Source organism: Bombina bombina, chromosome 2 (genome assembly GCF_027579735.1).
Source record: "Bombina bombina isolate aBomBom1 chromosome 2, aBomBom1.pri, whole genome shotgun sequence".
NCBI classification, from domain to species: domain Eukaryota; kingdom Metazoa; phylum Chordata; class Amphibia; order Anura; family Bombinatoridae; genus Bombina; species Bombina bombina.
In genome coordinates, this window is record NC_069500.1 from 523,516,526 (window position 1) to 523,538,510 (window position 21,985).

The following is a 21,985-nucleotide window of genomic DNA, read 5'->3' on the forward strand; positions in this document are numbered from 1 at the left end:
GAGAAAAAATCCCAAATGGGTCACTCATAAGTGAGATGGCACTTTATAGATGGATAGTGCAAATAGGCAGGCTGGATGTCGCAGCCACCAGCTGGCTGATGCTCCCGGCAACAACCTATAGGGTAATTCCTGCCTGGACAAGAGAGTCCCCAATATCTGGCCACAGGCAATCAGGAAAAATCCAGCTGCCACTTTCCACAAACAGTACTGCAACTTAATTAATATAAGTACTAAAAACTTTAATTGAACATCAGTATACAGCTGATCTGTTAAAAACATGCAACGCGTTTCTCAGCTAAAACATTATGCCTGATGAAACGGCTCGTTTTTGAGCGTAAAAACGCTTTATTGGAGACTCTGGTGTCTAAGGAGGAATTCCCCTGGAGGTTTTTGCCGAGAGCATCAGCCAGCTGGTGGCTGCGACATCCAGTCTGCCTATTTGCACTATCAATCTATATAGTGCCATCTTACTTGTGAGTGACCCATTTGGGATTTTTTATCTGCTTCATAAGTCACACTTGTTAATTTTGTCTTTCTATGTCTTTTTAGATGCACCTTAAAGGGACATGATACTCAAATGTTGAAACACTTGAAAGTGATGCAGCATAGCTGCAAAAAGCTGACTAATAAATACCACCTGAACATCTCTATGTAAAAAAGAAAGATATTTTACCTCAAAATGTCCTAAGTATTCACACCTCATTGTAAAGGACTTTAGGACTTTAAGCAGCCCATCAGTATACCTGTTCCTATTCAGTTTAAGGAAGTTTACTATGAAATCTCATGAGAGCATAGTAAACAGTTCATGACCTCAGAACTGCTGATGCTGATTGGCTGCTGTTCATTTCTTTTTCTTTCTTTTTTTTTTAAACCAGCAGCTGGGCAGTAACTGAAAGATAACTTTTTACACAGCACTTACTCTGGTGAGCTGAGGAAATTTGGAGCTAAAATCTTCCTTTTTTTAGATAGAGATGTTCAGGTGATATTTTCCTGTCAGCTTTTTACAGCTATGCTAAATCATTTTCAAGTGATTTAGAATATGAGTATTGTGTCCCTTTATTGATTAGGAATACACGCAAATATTCAAAGTTACTTCAGTACTTCCTTTTTATCCACCACTCGCACCGCTGGACAATAACATGCAATAGTTATATTATTATCCATGTGTTAATACATTGCATTCATTTCATTTATATTCATTTCATATGTCTTGACGTAAATTATTACAGTGCTTAAATTCCTACACTTGCTTTTGGTGAAGTTAATCAATGCACTACATTATACTAACATATTTGTAGCCTTATTGTATGCCCGGCCATACTATATCATTTATATATTATAGTGACATCAGTAATTGCCCTACTGATATAAATGATGCCACTATCAATGGAGAAATCAATGCCTAACTCTAGTACCTCATATTAATCATAGTAAGGTCAATAAAAGCACTGTTGATCTATTTGTTTATTCATATGTTTTTTTTAAAGTACAAACACTGATTGATTTTCATGTTAAATTATGTATTTTTGACAAGATGGCATTTTTTAAATTAACAAAAAATACACATTACTGGAAAATTATATTTTTGTTACAAATTACTGTTTGTTATTTAAACAGGATAGTAGTATAACCTTTGTTGAATGGAAAAATGTTATGTTACATCTCCTTAAAATGATATTGACAACAGCAGCTATTCCATGTTTGTTCACAAATCAAACATCAAAAAAATTATGTTGCAATAGCTGTTGCTCACTGTCTGATAAGGTCACTTCCTTTAACTTTATTGGTAGGCAGGGTCACGACAAAGCAATATTAGAAACAAACAAAAAAAAGTTTTATTTAGCATTTGGTTTTCAAAAGCAAAAACAAAAAAGTGTGGCTTCAACACCCAACCTGTATTGCGTACACAATTTGCTACACACATTGTTAAACATAAGCTATTACATTTAATGCAAAAACTTACATTTCTAATATCTACAGCATATAAAAGTAAAACTTGTGGCAATCAAAGTAAATGTGCCTGTGGTTATCTAGGGTCTACTTTGCCTAATAAACAATCTGGGCCTTTTAAGATCATACAATGAGCCACATGTTGATGGCAGTTTATTTTTTGGTATCAAATTAAATGAAAGTTTATTTTTATTTAAAAAAAGAAATAACATACTGTATATGCAATGCAAATATGTTTGTGGGAAACAAAATAAATTAGAAGCTGATTTTTTAAAAATGTTTTACCATTGGAAAATCAATAAATTAAATTTTCCTTCCATCAATTTATATATGATTTGCATGTATTTCAACCCCATAAATGTGTGGCTTCTCTGCCTGCACAGGTAAGACAAAGTGTTTCAGTAAGCCTCATGCTTGCCATTTTGGCTGGGCAAAAGGGTAATCACACCGGGGTCCAAGCCCTGTGCCCTGCGCTCTTGTGGGTCCCACACTGTCATCACAGATGAGAATATGAGAAGGTGCAAAGTGGCTATACAGGGGTCAGGGTATAGAGGGGGAGGGTAATAAAGCGGCTGGGTTAAAGTGCTCCACAAATTTGTTTTGCTCAGGGCCCCATAAATTCAAAGGGTGTTCCTGGTAAGCCCATATGGTTAGCTTTCATATACAACCATAGACTCTGATTATGTCTATGACCTATTATTATTATTATTATTTATTTGTATGACCCACAAAAAGTGCTGACCTAATGAGGAATCTGATCTCAATGCCCCTAAAGAGGTTAAATGTTCTTTATTTGACTGATCCTTCCTTCCAGATGGCCACATTATGTGATGATACATCATATTAAGTGTAAAACCCAGCATTTGTCATTTGTGTTATGTTTGTAGTATATGTGACTTACCTATTAGCCAGCTATGACTGAGGAGTGCACCCTCTTCCAAATGAATGGTCTGTGGCAGAATTCCAGAATAATTTTGTACATTCTGTGCACATTTTGTAGATACACATAGCATGTTTCTGTTTGCATCATACACAAAGTTTAGTAAGTGATAATGTCTCTTATTTCTGTACAGTTGGTTTTAGCTGCCACATGGGCACAATAAATTGCCCCTAGTGAATTGGACTATGCCCCTTTACTTCTAGTAATGTTTGGTACAGTGCAACCAAGATATTAGAAGTAAACCCATTCAGTATAGTGTGCACTTACTTTAAAGTTGCATGATTCTAGCAGCTGAATAAATACAATGTTGAAAAAGACATCTTTTAAACACATAGGGCTAGATTACAAGTGGAGCGCTAAATTTACAAGTGGCTGGTTATTGCTACTGTGAGGTCACGGTAGCAATTATCTCTCCGAAAATTATCCAGAGATTAGATCTCTGGTTAATTTTCTAAAAGTGCCCCAAATGCCCTCAAAATCAAGGGCATTATCGTTTTTTATTTAAAAAATGTAGCATTAAAAAAAAAACTGCACTAGGCAGTTTTAGGGCTTTAAAGTTGGTGGGAGTAGGGTGGTGTTAAAAAAAAAAAAGGCACTGAAAAATGCCTTTACATTACGGTCTATGGAAACTGTGTGTGTTCCCATAGACCACAATGTAAATATATGTATATACAATATATATTTATGTGTTAACAAGTGTATATACTCATATTAACACATAAATATATATTCATATACATATATTTTTAAAAATACTGCCATCGCTGCGTCACTTACCCCCTTTGCTGCGCAAGGTTCTGATGCCGTCTCTGACAGCATCAGAACAAGGCTCCCATAGGAGCCTATGGATGCTTCCTAGCAATGTGAACACGAGCTTGAGTTCGCATTGCGATTTACTTGTAATACCAGCGCACATTTCCGCGCAATCGATCAATCAATCCCCCAATTTACATAGTGCAATAAGAAAAGAAAACAGCGATGTCAGCACAATGGCCAGAAACACAATGTGACAGTTTTACTTTTGTTTTGTTGCCAAAAGAGGAAAAGTTACACGACTGTAACAATATTCAAAACAAATGGTTCCTTAATAGGGATAACTTCAGATTTATCTGTTTTCCAAATGCTGCTCCTTCAAAACCACTGCTTTTCCTGCAGCTTTAAACACCAAATTCAACTCCCACGAATCTAGAGCGCAAATGTGAATCGAAAGAGCCCCAAATAGTGTAATATTGTTTGCACAAAATTTTAGTTATAACAAACTTGGGTGCTCACAAACATAAATAGAACAAATGCATTTAGATAGTCTCCTTGACGCTCCTCGGCAGTACAGGACACTCTGAGTTCACCGTGTCTGATCGCAAAAGTCAGCATGTGACGTCACCACCCGACAAGACCCGCCAGTCTCAGTCCTCTGTATTTCCAAGGGCTTCTGCACACAAGAGCTTTTGTCTCTCCCTTCACTTGCTGCAGAGTGTGTAACACTAAACATTAACATGTTGTGCACTATTTGGGGCTCTTTCTGTTCACATTTGCGCTCTAGATTCGTGGGAGTTGAATTACATAGTGCAATGTTTAAAAAACACACTATTGTGAAGCAAAAAACTGGTGGCTGCTGTCTTCAATGGGATATTAATATCCTGTACACAAAATATTGTTCCTAAAAAGAAAAAAACATTCCAAAAATAAAACTAAAACACGTTTAAAAAACAAACTTTTTTTTATGATCCTTTAATCATCAAGCTCTTTATATGGGTATGTAAAGGACATGATAGAATAGACAAGTATGGGTCCTTTTCCTTGATTATATGTTATCCTAGTCCAACTTTCACACATTACAGTTATTGGCAACCTCCTGTAATTTTATTGACTGCCCCTGCATTATAGATCCCTGTTAAACTGTAGATATTTGTGTATTCCTACATATCCTTTAATTGTCTCTAATTGCATTTTTTTTATGTTCTATGTCTGCTAAAACTTCCTTCAGTTTCAACTATGTTTACAACTTTTACCTTATTCTCTGTCTCTTCAGGTGTCATCCGCACAGCAATTCCAAACATGGACCGTGAGAGTCAGGATGAATTTCTGGTTGTAATTCAAGCCAAGGATATGGGAGGCCACATAGGGGGACTCTCAGGGTCTACCACAGTAACTATCACACTGACAGATGTTAATGACAATCCCCCTACATTTCCCCAAAGTAAGTACATAACACCCTCTAAGGCCCATAAACTATAAATAAAGGATATATAGATTAATATGATGGAATTAGAATATAGAAGTGTAAAATATAAAACCTATAAACTGATTTATGGAACAAAAGAAAAAACTACATGAGGTGTGCAGAATGGGCTATACAACAACAGGGTGAGTCAATAGGGAACGGTCATTTGCTGCAATAGAATTGTTACAAAGAGGGATCATATTAATACATTTGTGGAGTTAAAAGAAAGAATTGTATGGAGCAATACAATGAGTTAGACAGATATATTAAATGTATCTTCAAAACAAAGCATTATATAGATTAGTAAGCCCATTTATTGTGAAAGGTTATACTAAGCAATACACACAATACTAAGGGTATATTTTATGGAGATATAAGAGTTCATAGAAGATGGTAATGAGCTGTAGATCAACTTTATGTTTCTACTTAGGTTTGTACCAGTTCACAGTCATGGAGGATGCTGCTCCAGGTTCTTTAATTGGTCGCCTGCGTGCCCATGACCCAGATATTGGTGAGAATGCTATGATGTCATACAGTATCCTGGATGGTGATGCTGGTGACACATTCAGTGTGACAGCAGATTCTGCAGGGCAAGATGGCATTCTGAGAGTCCGAAAGGTAAAATATTAGAACATATTTATCAATGAAGAATAAGATAAATAAAACAATATTTTGTGATAATAATATCACACACACATCCATTGTTATATTCAGTGTCGGTAGTACAACAACATAGTTATATGTTGTTTAAAATAGCAAGTTTAGGAGAGAACAAAAAAAACATTAAGGGATGTATGTGTAAAGTAAAATGTGAACTTTGCACCGATGTGTGTGAAGTAAAATGTAAAATTTGCATTGAATGTGTTAAAAAATATACTAGATTTTATTTTATACCTATGACAATATTGTTTTCCCTTTTCCACTATTTCCTTACAGTGTGAAGTATTATGTTGGTTTAAGAGATTTTGCACTGCACAATGAATAAAGAGTGGGAGTATCTTTAATTACAGAGAGAGGTCCTATGTTAGTGAGGATAGCCCACATGTTTACACATGAAATCATTATTAGGTTTGCACATTTATGGAGGATTTTTAACAAGTTGTAGTGTTAAAACCTGGGTTTAAAATATAGTTGTACCATCTGATTTTTACAACATACTTGGTTGAAAATATTGTTATTGAGACAAAAAATCTAATGAAACAAAAAAAAATATTATTATGAACATCCATAGGAGGACATGCCTAGAAAAGGTCATCCCCATATCTCAATGACCATGTAAAGAGGACAGACCATTATTATTCAGACAAGCAACCAAGAAGCCAGTGGTAACTTTCAAGGAGCTTGAGAGCTCTGCTGCTGAAACTGTACATATGACAACTATAACTTTGCTTCACAAAGCTGGACTTCATGGAGGTGTGACAAGAAGACAGGCATTGATAAAAGATCCATATCAATTCTCACTTGGGGCCTGATGATATAAAGGTCTCCACTCTGGTGAGATTATCTAAGCAGTCTTGTCAGGTACTGCCACGTCCCTCAAGAATTTTAGAAAGCAATTTTTTTCTTAAAAGCTGCTTATCTTGCTATATAGAGTTCTTGATCATCAGACTGTGGAAATGGCAAGAAGGAGACATAGAAATATGGTAAAAAGGTTCTCTGGTCTGATGAGATGAAAACTGAACTCTGTCTCAAAATGTACAAGAATAAGTGTGTATGCGTTTGTGAATGGCTGATGGCTGTCACATGGTATGTGTATGCATTTGTGAATGGCTGATGGCTATCACATGGTACAGGGGGAGTGGAAAAAGACATAACTTAAAATTGTCAACAACAAAAAAAATCTACTACTCATTTGAAGTTCAGACTAAGTGCTATTGCATTGTCTTGTTATCTTGCATTTGTTGATTATGAAAATCAACTGTGTTGACTGGTCCTTTAACTGCATTATGCTATTAGTGGTGCAAAACCAACAATGCTCATCAACAAAAAAACAACATCCCCATGGTGAAGCATTACTCTTTCATCCTCAGGGACTGGTTTCTGCTTAGGACAGGAGACAAATATAGTGCAATTCTAGAGTAAACACTGGTTCAGTCAACAAGACACCAGAGATTGAGGCACAGGTTCACCTACCAGCAGTATAAAGCCCCTACATGCACAGTTATACTGCAATGGTTTAAAACCAAGAACCTGATTAGAATAGTCCATTCAAAGTCCAGACTTCAATCCAGTTGAGAATCTGTGGCAAAACTGACAAAACTAGAGCAATTTTACCAAGCTGAATTGTCACAGCAATAGGTGATTCTACCAAGTGTTTACTCAGTGGAGTGAATACTTATACAACTAACAATCCTCTCTAATATTTTTTTACAATAAAAATGTTTTGCAGTGTCAAAGTGTTAGATTTGCCTTTTAAATCAAGTGTTACAAATAGCAATAAAATGCTGTAAAACTACAAAATTGGTTGATGCCCAAATGCACTGTAAAATGAAGTGTGATATGGAAACATTTAGCAAGAAGTCATCAACATGTCAGTCAAAGCTGCCTAACAAGAACTTCTAAGCTCAGATAAAAGAAAAAGGAACCACAATCAAAGGGGGAAATAGAGGTTAACTATCATATTTATGCCTCTTCCCTAAATTCTGATATGGCCTGATTATCTAAAGATCTCCGGTCTGGTGAGATTATCTAAGAAGTCTCATCAGTACTGCAATGTCCCTCAAGGAATTTTAGAAAGGCAAAGTATAGATTGAGAGCTGTTTGTAATTCTGCAGAGTTCTGTATGTCAAGGAGAGACATATATATTACAATATAATGCTCAAAAACCCCCAACGATTTTGTGTGATTTCTCTGCAGTGAGTTTTTGATCATTAGACCCTTAGGCACAATATACTTAATGTAATCTTAACCTGAGGAGATCATTTATGTTCAATAAAGACAAATGCTCTTAGTCAAACATATATAGAAACAGCCTAGATTAGCATTACCCTTGTGCACCTACTTTATGATTAGAGCTCTTAATAATAAAACACACAGGGATGTTAACGTTATTTTCCTCTCTTTGTTGGATCAGAAAAAGGCATTTCAAATGAAATTTGCTTGTGTTCAAATAGATGCTCCTATACTGAGAAACATTTTTTTTGCATTTATGCTTGTGAGGTGTGTCACAGTCCACCAATAGAGAAGGAGTGTTCTGCCAGTGAGCAATCAGGTCTTATGGCCCAGTTGCACACATATATGAATTTCCTGTTAGATTCAAAATTAAAATGAATAACTTGATAAAAAAATGTTAACATGTTTAAATAACTCTCTTGCATGCATGATAGAAAATGTACTGATCTTTTAACACATATACCGACAGAAGGTTTAGCAAACTTAAAGGGACAGTCAAGTAAAAAAAATACTTTCATGATTTAAATAGGGAATGCAATTTTAAACAACTTTCCAATTTACTTTTATTACCAATTTTGCTTTGTTCTCTTAGTTGAAAGCTAAACCTAGGAGGTTCATATGCTAATTTCTTAGACCTTGAAGGCCCCCCTCTAATCTGAAAGTATTTTGACAGTTTTTTACCACTAGAGGGTGTTTGTTCATTTGTTTCATATAGATAACATTGAGCTCACGCACGTGAAGTAACCTAGGAGTGAGCACTGATTGGCTAAAATGCAAGTCTGTCAAAAGAACTGAAAAAAGGGGTAGTTTGCAGAGGCTTAGATACAAGGTATTCACAGAGGTAAAATGTGTATTATTATAACTGTTGGTTATACAAAACAGGGGAATGGGTAATAAAGGTGTCATGAGATGCAGGACACAGCAAAAAGGGTACAACACTATTTTATTGTAGAGCATGGAAATATACATCTGGTAGCATAGATCTCACTTAATAACTGTGACACAGACAAACAACCCTAAACCCCCGCCCCCATCTGGTGACGTCACTTCCCACTCTCATCACATCTTCCCCCTTTTCAAAGGACAAATCATAGATTTTTTTTTTCATTTGAATACAACAAATAACAAGGTATACAACAATAGTTTTTTTTAATATATAACAAATAACAAGTTACAGAAATATAAACAACATGAATTGCATCCTGACTTGAACATCGGGGTAGACTACCCTAGTCCACAGTGACCATGGGATTATTCTGCCCATACTAATGTTAATCCCGATATCGGGCCGGAAGTTTCACCACTCTTCCACTTGATGTAACTCTACATGAACTGTCCTCTGATACAGAAGAAGGTGATTGAGAGTCTGCTGGAGGCAAAGACATATCCCCGCTGTAATCTTACTGAAGAGAAGGCACCCCTTTTAAAACAGGGGATCCCACCGGCGGTGGTACTGAGGCATCCAGTTCCAAACTCTCAGGTACAGGCTGAAGATGTTTTTGATTACGGCGTGTAACTGTCCCTCCATCAGTAAGGACTACATAAGACCTTGGTTCTGGAGAGCGTCCAATTACCGTACCATTTCTTCTCATCATCCAGTTTAATTCTGACCCTTTGCCCCGCATTCAGCTTCTGAAGGGCCTCACAGAATGTCTCCTGTCATAGAAGAATCGATAGTCCCTTTTTGCCTCTTCATCCCTCCTACGGACTTCGTCCAGAGGAATAGAGCTGGTTGGCTGGAAGACACCCACAGAGGGTAAGGTGGTGCGAATCTGGCGTCCTAGCATCAGCTGTGCCTGGCTAAACCCCGTGGCTTGAATGGGAGTCGCTATATAGGACAAGAGGGCCAGGTACAGCTCAGACTGCTTCAAAATGAACTTTGTTGTTTGAACTGCCCTTTCAGCCATTCCGTTGGCTTGCGGGTAATGTGGACTTGACGTGGAATGCACAAAATCATATTCTCTGCTGAAAGAACTGAACTCTGTGGAAGCGAACTGCATTCCGTTATCACTCACCAACTCCATTGGTATACCCCACCGGGCGAACAAGCTCTTTAGACGAATGATAATGTCTTGACTTGTGATTTTATTCAAAGGTGCAATTTCCAAATACTTGGAATAGTAGTCGATCACGACTAGGAACTTTTTCCCGTGCAGTTCGCACAAATCAGCAGCTATTTTCTGCCACAGGCCTGCAGGCAGCGGAGAGAAATCAAGGGCTCCCTTCTCTGAGTAGGCCGGCGTTCCCGGCAAAAGGCACATTTAGACACATGGCTTGCAATGTCGGAACTGATCCTAGGCCACCATACTTCCGTAGCTGCCTTTTCTCTGCACTTTGTAATGCCTAAGTGGCCATCGTGAATCCTGTTTAACATCTTCTGCCGCATGCTAAAAGGAATAACAATGCGGTCCTGGAACAGCGACCTCTCTGACTGGTAAGAACTTAAAGACATCCAGGCTGCCCGACTCTCGGGCCAACCTTCTTTTATGTACTTTATAACTTCTTGAAGGTCTGTATCTAAATATGTCTCTTTATTTGTTCTAGCTTCCCTGAAGAGATGGACTTGGAGGCCAGAACTGAATCTACATACACTTCACATTCGATTCCGTTGAAGACTCTTCAGCAGCAGCCAGCGGGAGCCTGAATAGTGTATCTGCCACAACCAGTTGTTTCTTCGGCACATGCACTGCCTGAACGTTGAACCTGAGCAGCCTCATTAGAAGTCTCTGGCATCTTAGGGGTGTTTTGTCAATATCATAGGAGTTGATTAGAGGGACTAGCGGTTTATGGTCAGTCTCCAGACTGAATTTCTCTAAACCCACTAGGTAACACTGAAAGCACTCACAGGCTCAAACTGCAGCCAGGCACTCTTTCTCAATTTAGGCGTATTTTGACGCAGCAGCCGTCAGTGTACGGGAACAGTAGGCGATGGGCTGTAGTTTGTTTTCATTCAACTGCAGAAGGGCGGCCCCTAACCAATAACTGCTCGCATCAGCACTAACCACAGTCTTTTTGGAAGGGTCGTAGAATCCCAACACTGGGGCAGACCCCAGCAGGGACTTGTCCTGCATAAAAGATTCTTCCTGTGAAGGTCCCCAGACCCAGGCAACATCTTTCTTTAGCAACTCTGTGATAGGGTGTAGTAGTGGATAAATCTGGGAGGAACCTGCCCACATAATTTACAAGCCCCAATATTTCTCAGCTCATGTACATCAGAAGGACTTTTCATCTGTTCAATAGCACAAATTTTCTCGGGGTCTGGCTTGATGCCATCCCCATTGATGATATGCCCAAAGTAACATAACTCAGGTTTCCTAAAATGGCATTTCTCTTTATTTAACTTCAGCCCGGACTCTCTAATAGTCTGCAGCGCGCAGCTCTGTCGCTGATCATGTTCCTCCAATGTAGACCCATACGCCAAGATGTCGTCCATGACGATTGCCGTGCCCATGTGGTCCCTTATGAGAGAACTCATCTCTCTTTGAAAGATTTCAGGAGCAGAGGATATCCCGAAGGGGAGTCTGCAGAAGCAAAACCGACCTACCGGTGTGACGAAGGTAGTCAGTTTGCGGCACTTTGGATCTAGAGGTTTCTGCCAGAAGCCGCTAGAAGCATCCAATGTAGAGAAGAACTTTGCCCCAGCAAATTTCGGAGCTTTGTCTCTAAGTGTCGGCAGCACATATCTCTCTCTCTCTTTACCGCCTCATTCAGCCTTTTCAAGTCTACGCAGATGCGTACTTTCCCGTTTTTCTTCTCAACAGGCAAAATGGGGGCACACCAGTCAGTTGCTTCAACAACCTCTTCAATAACCCCCATATTCTTCATATGCAGAAGCTCCTTCTCCACTTGAGGCAGGAGCTGGAACGGAATTCTACGGGGAGTGGTAATGCTGTATGGGACTGCGTCACCTTTAAGTGATATACGGACTGGGTTGCAATTCAGTAGGCCCAATTCACCAAACATATCTTCTGAGATTTCATTCACTCTGGCTACTAGGCCCAAACCACAGGCTGCTTTTCTGCTCAAAAAAATGTTAACACACTGACCTCTAATCACATGCACCCACATGGTGAATTTCCTTTGCTTGTACTCGCAGCTGGCAAGAAATTTTCCCGCACAATCAATGCGGCCACCAGGACTATGGACTTTTGTTATAACTTTCACCAGCTGGGGCTGTTGAGGCAGTTTTATGAATGCTGCAAGGGACATTACAGTGATGTCTGCTCCTGTGTCAATCTTAAAGGCAACTTTGGCTCCCATTACAGTAAGAGTAACCCTCCAATCTTCATCTGAACCAGGCCGTTCGACAAAAGACCCTACAAAGGACACTTCTTGACCCTCCTGGTCGCTATCCACCTGCATCTCCTTAATATATTCAGTTTTACACACCACTTCAAAATGGCCCATCGGGCATGCTGCACCCATCCACTTCTGGGCCTTTCTGCTGCCCTTGGTCTACCACTCACACTGTGCCTTTCACTAGCAGCCCTCCTAAACTGCTGCACTTCATCCACTATACTCTCAGACCTCAGATCAGCACTTTGCTTTTTCACCAGTTCACTCTGGCGGGCCATCCTAATAGCCCCATCCAATGTTAAATCAGCCTCCAACTGCAGCTTCAGTGAGACTTCAGCATCTGCAATTCCTATAACTATTCTGTCTCTGATTTGCTCCTCTTTAGCAACATCAAACTCACAGAATTCAGCTAGGTCATACAGGCTGCGCACAAATGTCTCCACAGATTCTCCCACACGCTGAGCAAGTTTGTGAAAACAAGCCCTCTCACAAATCACATTTCTTTTGGGCACTGAGTTTGTTCATAACTATTTCAAAGACAAATTCTTCCCCTTCTTGGAAAGTAAAGGCATTGAAAACTGGCTCCACATCTTTCCCCATAGAGTATAAAAGAGAATTAACTTGTGCTTCACCACTTTCCTTGTCCAGCTTGGAAGCAATTCTGAAGCGCTGAAACCGCTGACGCCATGTGGGCCAAGCTGCAGGCTGAGAGAAATCAAAAGGCTCAGGTGGGGTAAACTTCGACATCGTCATTGCTCAGGAAACAGAAGCGCAGGCAAGTACGTCTGACACCATGTCATGAGATACTGGACACAGCAAAGAGGGTACAACACTATTTTATTGTAGAGCATGGAAATATACATCTGGTAGCATTGATCTCACTTAGTAACTGCGACACAGACAAACGGCCCTAAGCCCCACCCCCATCCGGTGACGTCACTTCCCACTCTCATCACAAAAGGGATTAGCTATCTTTTTAAACAATAACAATTCTTGTGTTGGCTGTCCCTTTAATTTCATTATTTGTCTTATTAGCATTACGCTGTGTGACTGCTGTTATCCTCTTGGTGTGTCAATCTGCGAGCTTGAACTGTGCACCATAAAATGTATATTTAACGTCATGATATGGTGCTGCTCCTTGAGCAGTTTTCCTGATGTTCCTGCTCGTGAGCCAAGTCCAGTTATCTCTTTTATACCAGCTGCTCTCTAATTAAACTCTTTGTACAACATCAGAGCTTTACATCCATTTCTCTCCTTTTGTATTTCATTTACATTTCCATGTCCAGTCTCTTGCCCCTTTGTTCTTGTTTCTCTACATATGTCTTATATGTAATCCTCATTGTTGGTGATAGACATTTCACACACTTATTATGCTCTGTTTCTTTACCCCTACCAGCCCCTGGATTATGAATCTTGCCGCTCCTTTACATTTCGTGTTGAAGTGATGAACACAGTCATTGATCCTCAATATATCCGCCGTGGGCCCTTCAAGGATGTCACCACAGTGCGGATAAGCGTTGGAGATGTCAATGAGCCACCCATCTTCTCTCAAGATCCCTACACCTTGAGTGTGCTGGAGAACTTGCCACCAGGGGCCCTGGTGGGTATGGTGCAAGCCCGAGACCCAGATTTGTATAGCAGCTCCATCAGGTACTCTCACTAACTCAAAACTGTCTTTCAAAGTGATACAAATAATACCTGTTGATCTCTTTAGTACCACTTTCCCACTTCCACCCTGTCTATGTGTGTGTGCAAAGCTTTGTAATTTATATATAATTCTGCATGATATTATGTTGTCTATGTCTGTATGTTTTACCAGTCAGTTTTTGTACGATGTTGGTCAGTATCCCGTGTTGGGCAGATCAGTGTCTGTTTCCAATTATGTCAATCTTGGCTTCTATCTGTTGTTCTAGTCTATGCTTACTTGTTTGTTGTTTTCTTTTTGTTGTTTTCTGATTATTATTTGTGTATGTTCATTTGTGGACTAAAAAGACTAAAACTGAAGAGGCATCATAGAAACTCCCTAGTGCTCAGTCTCATGTCTAAAGTAAAACTTGTAACAAGAAAACTTGACAAACCTAACACATATCTGCAAAATGTTAGGGTAAAATGATAATGTAATTAAGCAATCTAAGGGTATGTTCAGCCCCAGGAATATCTTTCCTTCAGCCACAGAATTTTTTGATGAGGGAGGAGGCTGAAGACCAACGGGATTCCTACTCTTAGAAAACTAAAAACTTCTGCCTTTTGTAAAACGTAAGAGCTTTCAAACCATATAGATACAATATCCTACCCTGGCCCACAATCTCTGCTTTTTATTGGGTTAAGTAAACAAGAAATCGGAGTACTATTTTTCATCAGTATCAAAAATGCAATTAAAAGAAAAGAAAACCTTTTTGACCCCACCATGAAGGGTTGAAAGTGCTTCATAATAAAAATGTGTTGGTCATGGTCACAAATGCATTTTCTATTCACTCAAAGTAGAAAAAGAAGTGTTAAACATTTTACCTTTACCTTCTTAAACTAAATATGACACTAAATACAATAAATATTTTTATTACAAGTTCCCATTCTAACATCTATTTTTCCACAGGTCCAAGAATTCCTCTTAAGCAATCTTCTGAATTGAAACATATTTTGAAAAAAAAAATCAATTTATTTTTTATTTTTATCTCAGTCAGAGACTCTTGTGTCTTTATTGAAGCCCAGGATAGATGCTGTATGATTCAGCCATGTAACAAATGCGTATACTATAATTTGATAGATAAATTAGCCAATGTGTAATCATTATATGTCACTGCAATTGTAAATGTATCATTTATGTTATTTGGAGCTCCCCCCTTTTTTTTAAACATTAGAGGATGAATACATTTTTGGAACCTTTATGCTTTTATAATTTGATTTCTTTCTTAGAAGCATTTTTTTTATGTTAAATTTATTCAAAAAACTAAAAAGGATGGATCACAGGCTTCAATCAAGACAGGATAGCTCTTGTTTCTAGGATGAAATTGAAGACCAAAGGCTTTAATTCAAGGTGAAATTTCAAAATTCTAAGGAGGATTAATACTGGAGCTTTGTATTTTTTTTTTTTTGTATTTTTAAAGATCGTGCAAGAGGAATTCCAGGTGCTGCAAATGATCACTCCTAGAAAGGTCTATGGGCTATGGAGATCGCTGACTGTTTTTTTTTTCCTGTGTGCTTTGTATCTTTTTGTGTGAGTGTGAGCAGCTAATATACTGTATGTCTGTGTGCCACTATGATTGTGTTTCCTGCTATAATGTGTTTCACGGTATAGATCATTGCTGATACAGATTGGCAATTTATGTCTAGGATTTACAAACAAGGATTCTGGATGTTTAGTTTGGTGCATTATTTTTATGTAGTGGTTGTGTTGTTTGTTTTTGATATATTTATTTAGTGAACAGGAAAGTAGCCTCTGTCCACCTTATGTGAAAGCCAGTGCCCCAATTTACAAGTTTCTAAACAGCTCCTGATGCAATATATATGTTTTGGTCTCACTCATAATATCAGATTCCTTCTCTACTTTGAAATTCCACTTATAAATTAGCATATTTCTTATTACTTCACATTCACTCTCTCTCTTGAATTTATTTTCCCTGTACTCTCCCATTGCTTTTACATCAAGCATTTCTACTTTGCTTCCCAAATATTATGAAGAGACATTGAAAGGTCGAGGACAGTGAGATATAAACATATGGACTTTGCAGAAAGATTAATAGATAGGTTTCATAGTGGTTGTGACAAATACTGTATACAGTTCAGTAAGACTAAATAAACATTTCTTTTGTTGGACAACAAATGGGCAGGCTGGATGTACATCCTGGTTTGTATATGCCGTCAAAGGGCTAGATTACAAGTGGAGCACAATTTAGCACTCCCGCTAGACTTTTTGTGTGCGTTGGATTGCACTCTTATTACAAGTTGAAAGTAAAAAATGTGCGCACTAGTGAAACAAAATATCGTGATCGCGTTAACGTATTCTCCCATCAACTTCAATGAAGCGTGAAAACTGCAAAAACAAAAGCCTAACACCCATACTCACGCGCTAACCCAACCGTGTTTATTCAAGTATTCAAGTGCGCTCAGCCCAACGTGAATTATCAATATTTCACGTTACAATGTTCTTTACATGGAAGAATATGTTCTATTTATTTTTAAATAAATATTTCTATATATATCTGATGATTTTTTAGTAAAATGTATATCTATACTTATATATTTATATGAATATATATAGGTAAAGATATATACATATAAATATACATATATATATATATATATATATATATATATATATATATATGAATATCTATTTAAAAATACATAGAACATGTCGGGTTAGTGCACATGAAGAATTAATATCTGCAATGCGTGTTATTAAAATATTTAAAATATTCAAAATAATCCGTAAAATATATCTATATATTTTTTACAGTATGTATAATATTTAAAAAAAAAATTTTTTTATACGTAACATTACAGTAACGTGCACTGAAGATAGCAATTCTTCATGTGCGCTAACCCAACCGCGTTAATCCTAAATTGCAAACCCAATTGGATTTATTCATATTTTACATTTCTATGTTCTTCACATAGAAATAATGTATTTTTTGTTATTAAATATATATTTCTATATATTATTATCGGTTATTTGCAGAGCGCCAACAGATTCCGAAGCGCAATAAACAAAGGCAGAGTAGAACAAAACAATTACAGGGATCAAATGGGTAGAGGGCCCTGCCAAGAGTTGCACTGTTGTAGTCAGCTCTTAAAAAGGTGATCTACAAACAGCTGGACTCTTAGGCTTACATACTAAGGGTGTTCAGGGTATAGCAATGGAGGAGTGGAACTGGTATAAAGTAAGGTTAGCATAGGTTGTATGCATCCCTGAACAGTAGAGTATTTTGGGAGTGCTTGAAGCTTTCAAAACTAGGGGAGAGTCTTGTGGAGCGAGGCAGAGAGTTCCACAAGATAGGAGCCAGTCTGGAGAAGTCCTGTAAACGGAAGTATGATGAGGTAACGAGAGAGGAGGAGAGTAGGAGGTCATGAGCAGAGCGAAGGGGACGGGAGGGAGAGTATCTGGAGACAAGGTCTGAGATATAGGCGGGAGCAGTGCAGTTGAGGACTTTGTATGTCAGAGTGAGAATTTCTTGTTTGATCCTAGAGGCAAGAGGGAGCCAGTGAAGGGATTAGCAGAGAGGTGCAGCAGATGAAGAGCGACATGTAAGGAAGATGAGCCTGCCAGAGGCTTTCACTATGGATTGTAAAGGAGCTAGGCGGCAGGTGGGGAGACCAGAGAGAACAGAGTTGCAGTAATCGAGGCAGGAAAGGATGAGAGAGTGGATTAAAATCTTAGTTGTGTCTTGTGTAAGGAAGTGTCTAATTTTAGAGATGTTTTTGAGGTGGAAGCGGCAGGCTTTAGCCAAGGACTGAATGTGAGGAGGGAAAGAAAGATGTGAGTAAAATGTGACCCCGAGACTTTGGGCATGCGGGGTGGGGGTAATGATGGAGTTGTCAACAGTTATAGAGAGATTGGGGGTGGAGGTTTTGGAAGGGGGGAAAATAAGGAGTTCAGTTTTGGAGAGATTTAGCTTGAGGTAGTGAGAGGATATCCAGGAAGAGATGCGAGAAAGACAGTTAGTGACACGGGTTAGCAAGAAAGGAGATAGGTCTGGTGCAGAGAAGTAGATTTGGGTGTCGTCAGCATACAAATGATATTGGAAACCGAGGGACTTTATTAGGGAACCTAGTGATGACGTGTAGATTGAGAAGAGAAGGGGACAGAGGACAGAGCCTTGCGGTACGACAGAAAGTGGTGACAGGCAGAGGAGGCCCCAGAGAAGGCTACACTAAAGGTTCGGTTTGACAGGTAGGAAGAGAGCCACAAGAGGGCTATGTAACAGATGCCGAAGAATTGGAGGGTTTGGAGCAAAAGAGGGGGGTCAACAGTGTCAAAGGCTGCAGACAGATCAAGGAGGATAAGCAGAGAGAAGTGGCCTTTTGATTTTGCTGTAAGTAGGTCGTTGGTAACCTTTACAATTGCTGTCTCTGTGGAGTGATGGGGACAAAATCCAGATTGCAGTGGGTCAAGGAGGGAGTTTAATGTAAGTAAGTGGGATAGGCGTGCATATACTATCTTTTCTTTCATGTAATTAGCAAGAGTCCATGAGCTAGTGACGTATGGGATATACATTCCTACCAGGAGGGGCAAAGTTTCCCAAACCTCAAAATGCCTATAAATACACCCCTCACCACACCCACAAATCAGTTTTACAAACTTTGCCTCCCATGGAGGTGGTGAAGTAAGTTTGTGCTAGATTCTTCGTTGATATGCGCTTCGCAGCAGGCTGGAGCCCGGTTTTCCTCTCAGTGTGCAGTGAATGTCAGAGGGATGTGAAGAGAGTATTGCCTATTTGAATTCAATGATCTCCTTCTACGGGGTCTATTTCATAGGTTCTCTGTTATCGGTCGTAGAGATTCATCTCTTACCTCCCTTTTCAGATCGACGATATACTCTTATATATACCATTACCTATACTGATTCTCGTTTCAGTACTGGTTTGGCTTTCTACTACATGTAGATGAGTGTCCTGGGGTAAGTAAGTCTTATTTTTGTGACACTCTAAGCTATGTTTGGGCACTTTTATATAAAGTTCTAAATATATGTGTTTAAACATTTATTTGCCTTGATTCAGGATGTTCAACATTCCTTATTTCATACAGTCAGTTTCATTATTGGGATAATGCATTTGAATAATCAATTTTTCTTACCTTTAAATTTGACTTTTTTCCTGTGGGCTGTTAGGCTCGCGGGGGCTTAAAATGCTTCTTTATATTGCGTCATTTTTTTTGACGTTTTTTGCGCCAAAAATGTCGGCGTCACCGGATGTGGCGTCATTTTTGGCGCTTTAAGCATTTAGGCGCCAAATAATGTGGGCGTCTTTTTGGCGCTAAAAAATATGGGCGTCATTATTGTCTCCACATTATTTAAGTCTCATTGTTTATTTGCTTCTGGTTGCTAGAAGCTTGTTCACTGGCAATTTTTCCCATTCCTGAAACTGTCATTTAAGGAATTTGATCAATTTTGCTTTATATGTTGTTTTTTCTATTACATATTGCAAGATGTCTCAGATTGACCCTGAATCAGAAGCTACTTCTGGAAAATCGCTGCCTGATGCTGGATCTACCAAAGTTAAGTGTATTTGTTGTAAACTTGTGGTAACTGTTCCTCCGGCTGTTGTTTGTAATGAATGTCATGACAAACTTGTTAATGCAGATATTTCCTTTAGTAATGTTCCATTACCTGTTGCTGTTCCATCAACATCTAATATTCAGGGTGTTCCTGTTAACATAAGAGATTTTGTTTCTAAATCTATTAAGAAGGCTATGTCTGTTATTCCTCCTTCCAGTAAACGTAAAAGGTCTTTTAAAACTTCTAATTTTTCAGATGAATTTTTAAATGAACATCATCATTCTGATTCTGTTTCTGATAATGATTTTTCTGGTTCAGAGGATTCTGTTTCAGAGGTTGATACTGATAAATCTTCATATTTATTTAAAATGGAATTTATTCGCTCTTTACTTAAAGAAGTCTTAATTGCATTAGAAATAGAGGAATCTGGTCCTCTTGATACTAAATCTAAATGTTTGAATATGGTTTTTAAACCTCCTGTAGTTATTCCAGAGGTTTTCCCCGTCCCTGATGCTATTTCTGAAGTAATTTCCAGGGAATGGAATAATTTGGGTAATTAATTTACTCCTTCTAAACGGTTTAAGCAATTATATCCTGTGCCATCTGACAGATTAGAGTTTTGGGACAAAATCCCTAAGGTTGATGGGGCTATCTCTACTCTTACTAAACGTACTACTATTCCTACGGCAGATAGTACTTCCTTTAAGGATCCTTTAGATAGGAAAATTGAATCCTTTCTAAGAAAAGCTTACTTATGTTCAGGTAATCTTCTTAGACCTGCTATATCTTTGGCGGATGTTGCTGCAGCTTCAACTTTCTGGTTGGAAGCTTTAGCACAACAAGTAACAGATCATAATACTCATAGCATTGTTAATCTTCTTCAACATGCTAATAACTTTATTTGTGATGCCATCTTTGATATCATTAGGGTTGATGTCAGGTATATGTCTCTAGCTATTTTAGCTAGAAGAGCTTTATGGCTTAAAACTTGGAATGCTGATATGTCTTCTAAGTCAACTTTGCTTTCCCTTTCTTTCCAGGGTAATAATGTGTTTGGTTCACAGTTGGATTCTATTATTTCAACTGTTACTGGGGGGAAAGGAACTTTTTTACCACAGGATAAAAGATCTAAGGGTAAATTTAGGTCTGCTAATAGTTTTCGTTCCTTTCGTCACAATAAGGAGCAAAAACCTGATCCTTCCCCTACAGGAGCGGTATCAGTTTGGAAACCATCTCCAGTTTGGAATAAATCCAAGCCTTTTAGAAAGCCAAAGCCAGCTCCCAAGTCCACATGAAGGTGCGGCCCTCATTCCAGCCCAGCTGGTAGGGGGCAGATTACGATTTTTCAAAGAAATTTGGATCAATTCGATTCACAATCTTTGGATTCAGAATATTGTTTCACAAGGGTACAGAATAGGCTTCAAGATAAGGTCTCCTGCAAAAAGATTTTTTCTTTCCCGTGTCCCAATAAATCCGGTGAAGGCTCAAGCATTTCTGAAATGTGTTTCAGATCTAGAGTTGGCTGGAGTAATTGTGCCAGTTCCAGTTTTGGAACAGGGGCTGGGGTTTTACTCAAATCTCTTCATTGTACCAAAGAAGGAGAATTCCTTCAGACCAGTTCTGGATTTAAAAATATTGAATCATTATGTAAGGATTCCAACATTCAAAATGGTAACTATAAGGACTATTCTGCCTTTTGTTCAGCAAGGGCATTATATGTCCACAATAGATTTACAGGATGCATATCTGCATATTCCGATTCATCCAGATCACTATCAGTTTCTGAGATTCTCTTTTCTAGACAAGCATTACCAGTTTGTGGCTCTGCCGTTTGGCCTAGCAACAGCTCCAAGGATTTTTACAAAAGTTCTCGGTGCCCTTCTATCTGTAATCAGAGAACAGGGTATTGTGGTTTTTCCTTATTTGGACGATATCTTGGTACTTGCTCAGTCTTCACATTTAGCAGAATCTCATATGAATCGACTTGTATCGTTTCTTCGAGAACATGGTTGGAGGATCAATTTACCAAAGAGTTTGTTGATTCCTCAGACAAGGGTAACCTTTTTAGGTTTCCAGATAGATTCAGTGTCCATGACTCTGTCGCTGACGGACAAGAGATGTCTGAAATTGGTTTCAGCTTGTCGAAACCTTCAGTCTCAATCATTCCCTTCGGTAGCCTTATGCATGGAATTTCTAGGTCTTATGACTGCTGCATCGGACGCGATCCCCTTTGCTCATTTTCACATGCGACCTCTTCAGCTCTGTATGCTGAACCAGTGGTGCAGGGATTATACAAAGATATCACAATTAATATCTTTAAAACCGATTGTACGAAACTCTCTGACGTGGTGGACAGACCACCTTTGTTTAGTTCAGGGGGCTTCTTTTGTTCTTCCGACCTGGACTGTGATCTCAACAGATGCAAGACTGACAGGTTGGGGAGCTGTATGGGGGTCTCTGACAGCACAAGGGA

General features: G+C 38.8%; 1 protein-coding gene across 1 annotated transcript in view; it reads left to right on the forward strand.

Annotated features, from left to right (window-relative positions):
• CDH24 (cadherin 24) overlaps positions 1-21,985 on the forward strand; it is a 118,439-nt gene that overhangs the window by 23,214 nt on the left and 73,240 nt on the right. The window contains exons 4-6 of the mRNA XM_053702302.1: positions 4,920-5,087; positions 5,542-5,729; positions 13,696-13,949. Coding sequence (XP_053558277.1) covers positions 4,920-5,087; positions 5,542-5,729; positions 13,696-13,949 — 610 coding nt within the window. The remainder of the gene's footprint in view (positions 1-4,919; positions 5,088-5,541; positions 5,730-13,695; positions 13,950-21,985) is intronic.